The sequence below is a fragment of the Zingiber officinale genome, chromosome 2B (assembly GCF_018446385.1).
Source record: "Zingiber officinale cultivar Zhangliang chromosome 2B, Zo_v1.1, whole genome shotgun sequence".
Classification (NCBI taxonomy): domain Eukaryota; kingdom Viridiplantae; phylum Streptophyta; class Magnoliopsida; order Zingiberales; family Zingiberaceae; genus Zingiber; species Zingiber officinale.
The window spans coordinates 18321564-18326285 of record NC_055989.1 but is presented as its reverse complement, the minus strand read 5'-3'; the positions used below and the strand labels follow the sequence as shown (position 1 = coordinate 18326285).

Here is a 4722-nt window from a genome sequence, read left to right as displayed (position 1 = left end):
GACCACAAAGGTAAGGGTGAGCATTCGATTAATTCGGTCCATAAATTAACCGAATTAACTGAAAATCGATTTAATGTTGGCTAACCGAATTAAATCAAAGTTTTACTAAAACTGAATTAATCGAATTAGTTATTTCAGTTAACACCGAATTAACTAAATTTATTTTAAATAATAATAAAAAGAATTTATATAAAATTAATATCAAATTAACCGAATGCTCACCACTACACAAAGGTGTTGAAAAAAAAAGAAATTATAAGTGAAGAAATAAAAGAGTTATGAGAGGAAAATCTATTTTATGTGGACGAGGAAAATTTCTACATGGAAGAGGAAGAGAATAAAATAAAAAATTCAACTTGCTTCATTAATGAAAAAAAATACATGTTTATAGGTTTATTGGATAAATATCAATCTCACATAATCATAACTCTTTTTTTTATTATTTTATCTGCCACCTCATTTATTATATTCTATCTACTAATTCTATTTTATTTAAAATCAAATTTAATTTCAAGGTGGCCTGCCAGGCTGCCCTGCCCGGCTTCACATTGTGGTGATGACTATAACTCAAAGAAGTGGGCAGGTGAGGCGGTGGGTGGGGACGGCCACTAGCCGCACTGCCCTGGGTGCGGACAGCCCGAAGACGTCGCCCATGTCCAACTCGCTGGGTTTCATCCTGCCAGGCAACACCCAAGTGAAGCAGTGCGCCATTTGCGCCACTGCCAGCTCCAGCGCGTGCAAACCCAGATACATCCCAGGGCACGACCGCCGGCCCGACCCGGAGGGAAGGAACTCGAAGAAGTTCCCCTTGAAGTCAACCGCCGCCTCCTCGCCGCCTGGGGCGAAGCGCGCCGGTCGGAACTCCCCAGCATCCTTCCACACCGACCTATCCCGCCCGATGGCCCACACATTGACCATCACTCGAGACTCCGCCGGAACCGAGAACCCCGCAACCTGGCTCTCCTCCGCTGTCTCGTGGAGCAGCAGCGGGATGGGCGGGTGCAGCCGTAGCGTCTCCTTCACCACGCACTTGAGGTACGGCAGCTTCTCGAGGTCGCTCTCTTGGACTTGCCTATCGAGTCCGCCGATGGTGGTGGTCAGCTCTTCCTGCACGCGACTCATCTCGTCGGGGTTCTTCATCAGCTCCGCCATCGCCCATTCAATCGCCGATGCCACCGTCTCCGTGCCGCCAAACATCAAGTCCTAATAATAAATAATAATTAAAAATATTAATTTTAGATTTTTTAATTTTAATATAAATTAAAATTTGGAGTATGAATTTCATAATCTATTTGAAAGAATATACATAAACAACTTAAATGAAAGACCTAAAGCTTTTAGGGTTAAAATTACCAGCAAAAATATTTTTTTTAAAAAAAAAATATTCTTGAAAATTGAAATGTAATAAGGTGATAATATCCAAATTTTTAATTAATTTTTTTTATCATTTTATTATTTTATTTATATATTTTTTTTCCTAATTTCTTATCTTTTTCAATATTTTCGAGTTTTTTTTTAAAAAAATTCTAACCTTTTATATTTTTCATTTTCCATTTATAATTTTATCTAATAACAAATCCTAGTAAATTAGCTGCTAATATGGGAAGTCTTAGCTTACCATGATTATTGCTTTAATGTTGTTTCTCGTCAACCTCAACTGACCCTTCAGCAGTTCATCCTCTTCCCTAGTTCTTCCACCAACAACGCCGGAATCGACCTCGTCTAGGAACACAAGCATCTCGTCGACTATGTCGCGCTCCGCCGAGTCCTCAGCCTTTGGGTTCGCGATGTGTTCGTCGATAATTCTATTGATAAACTTATCCAACGATCCTCGTGCCGCCTATTAATTTTGAATATTAATTAATTAACTATCCATAAAACCCACACAATAATTGCACTTTATGTTTTTTTTTATTTTTTTGTTAATCGAAAATCGTAGATAGGGTCTAACGGAGCTGCCCGATGCACAATAATTACACTGTAATTACTTACCTTGAGACGCCGGTTGATGCCATGGGGATCCAGCCACCGGAGAGAGGAGATGAAGTCACCTACGTTGAAGGCCCCGAAGAGCCTAGAGAACTCTTGCATGACGGCGATGAATAACTCACCCTGTTCTCCGCAGCTCTGTGTCCCGAAGGCCGCTCGGAATATGATGCCCATCGTCATCTTGTACATGAGCTCCCCAACGTTGATTGCGGCGCCGGCGTCAGCCCTCTCCGCAACCGCCCGCACCGCCTTGCCCAGCTCGACTTGCACAGACGCCCACGACGCCGTTCGCTTCCTGCTGAACAGGTTCATAACGCACAGCTTCCTCGCCTGGCGCCAGAATGGGCCGTAGTGGGCGAACGCCATGTCGGCGCGGCCGTACGTCAGGTACGAAACCGCGGCGGACGCCGGTCGGTTGGAGAACACGGCGTCCTGCGCCTGCAGCACCTCGCGCGCCAGCTCCGGGGTCGACACCGAGAAGGCGTGCCGCGCGCCGAGGCGGAAGTGGCAGAGCCCCGACCCGTACCGCTCGTTCAGCTTCGCCAGCCCGCGGTGCGTCAGCTGGTTCATTATCAGCATGTTGCCGATGATCGGCAGCGGCGTCGGCCCCGGTGGAAAAGGCAGCTGCTTCCTCCGCCTCCACGTGGACGCAGCCGTCGAGCAAACAAGCAGTACCGCTAAAGGAACAAGAAAACCAACCACCACGAGGTGCACTTGCTCAAGCCATGCCATATCTGATAATGTTGATCGAACTTAATTAATTAGTTAAGGCGAGGAAAGGTGAGAAGATGCTTGTAACAAGCACAATAACATTCTTTTTATACAAAATATTTGACCCACTAATAAGGATCGAGCTTTTTCATTTGAAGAAAATAGAAAATATTTATATAGAAATAAAAAAGTTTGGTAGGTAAATGAGGAGTTTGGTAGAAGTATTTATAAGGAGAGGAGATCCTCTATTTATAATTGTGTCGAGATGGATGCCATCGCCACAACGTCAGTGAATTGTTGAAGTATCATTACCGCATCAACTTAAATTATTAGTTTTATAATAAATTAGTTGTGTATCTGCTGAGGGTTATCACGGATTGACTGGTTCGATTATTAGGATAAAAAATCATTCGATCCTATTAGATCAGATAATATAATATTAAGATCTACATCGGACTTTATATCTGAAGGTTATTATGTATCAGATATCCGACGGATTGTCAGTTATTTAGATATCCGACCCTATATTCAATGAAATATAAAATATAAATATAAAAAAAATAAAATATTTTAAAATGATAATAGACATTACTCATTACACGTTGTAGTAGCTAATCGCCAGTAGCTATTACAACGTGTAGCAGCTTATCGGTAGTAGTTACAACATGTAGCAGCTTATCCGCAGTATCTACTACAATGTGTAGTAATTTATCGACAGTAGTTGCTACAAGTAGGGATGATCACGGATCGGGTTCGTTCGGTTATTGAGATAAAAAATTATCCGGCCCTATTAGATCAGATAATATAATATCAGGATTCTACATCCGATCCTATATCTGACAGATTTTTTTTCGATTTGGTTTGATTCGATATAAATGGATTGATCAATTTGACAGATTAACTGTTCACCCCTAGTACCTGGCGTCAAAAATTAAGAGGGTGTCCATTATTATTATTATTGGACAATCGATCAAAGGCTTGTTGAATTAACGTCAAAGGGACGCTACATTTAAGTGGTATTATCCGAACACCTAATTCTAAAATTTAGATTGTAACAACCGATCGATAGATGCTAAAATACGTAGTTACTGGCTAGTATAATAATATCATTATTGATCCCGTAGAAATTCGGGAAAGATAAAATACTCACTACTACATATCTAATAAAAAATAATGGTGCAAAACCTTGAGAAAATTTTAAAAAATATGTTATAAATTGACATGTTAAAAAAAGATAGAGATGTTTAAAGATAATGGTTAAGAAATATTATCTTTTCACTTAAAATATAATGGTGAAAAATTGTTGTTAAAGGTTGTCCTATTTTTCTCGACGCATCAATTTATCATAGATTTTTTTGAATCTTTCATAACGATTTTTCACCGTTGTCTTACCGTTGTCTTTAACTTAAAACAATAATGATTTTTCACTGTTGTATTTGTACGCGATCTTTCTCAATGTGTTCATTTACCATAATTTTTTAGGTCTTTGATAACAGTTTTTAACTATTGTCGTTTGTATTGAGAAGAAAAATAAACTAGTATCGTTTTAACCGTTGTCATTTCTCAATACACACTAAAAAATAATAAATCATTTAAAATCTGAATACTATAGTACAAAAACATATATATATAACACTTGTAGCAAAAGGAATTATATTATACACCATACAACGATATATATACAACATACAACAAAAGTGTTGTAGCCATATGAAGCACAATCTCATATATACAAGTGTTCACTATAAGAAAAAAGTTGATAGACAACATCTTAAAAGCGTTGTCTTTGTGGTTGAAAAAAGCGTTGTTATAAGCACTGTTGTTAAAAGTCTGTTCAAAGACAACACTTTAAAAGCGTTGTTGTTTGTAGCAAAGATAACGCTTTTGCAACGCTTTAAAAATGTTGTCATTTTTTTACAAAGACACTGTTTTTGCAACGCTTTAAAAGCATTGTCATTTTTTTTTTTTGCAAAGACAACGCTTTAAAAGCATTGTTCTTTTAAAATAAAAGAAAATCATATT

General features: G+C 38.9%; 1 protein-coding gene across 1 annotated transcript; it reads right to left on the bottom strand.

Moving 5' to 3' along the window:
* Positions 1–567: 567 nt before the first annotated feature.
* On the bottom strand, positions 568–2721 carry LOC122048184 (cytochrome P450 84A1-like). The gene is made up of 3 exons (XM_042609780.1): positions 1993–2721; positions 1619–1840; positions 568–1203 (listed from the first exon to the last, which is right to left on the bottom strand). Exons 1-3 carry the CDS (start codon positions 2719–2721, stop codon positions 568–570), a joined length of 1587 nt encoding a protein of 528 aa, XP_042465714.1.
* Between the last annotated feature and the right edge of the window lie 2001 nt (positions 2722–4722).

Coding starts and splice junctions, on each gene's coding strand:
- LOC122048184 (XM_042609780.1), bottom strand. CDS start 2,721: ATGGCATGGCTTGAGCAAGTGCACCTCGTGGTGGTTGGTTTTCTTGTT. Junction 1,841..1,992: donor GCATCAACCGGCGTCTCAAG/GTAAGTAATTAC, acceptor CAAAATTAATAG/GCGGCACGAGGATCGTTGGA. Junction 1,204..1,618: donor ACATTAAAGCAATAATCATG/GTAAGCTAAGAC, acceptor ATTTATTATTAG/GACTTGATGTTTGGCGGCAC.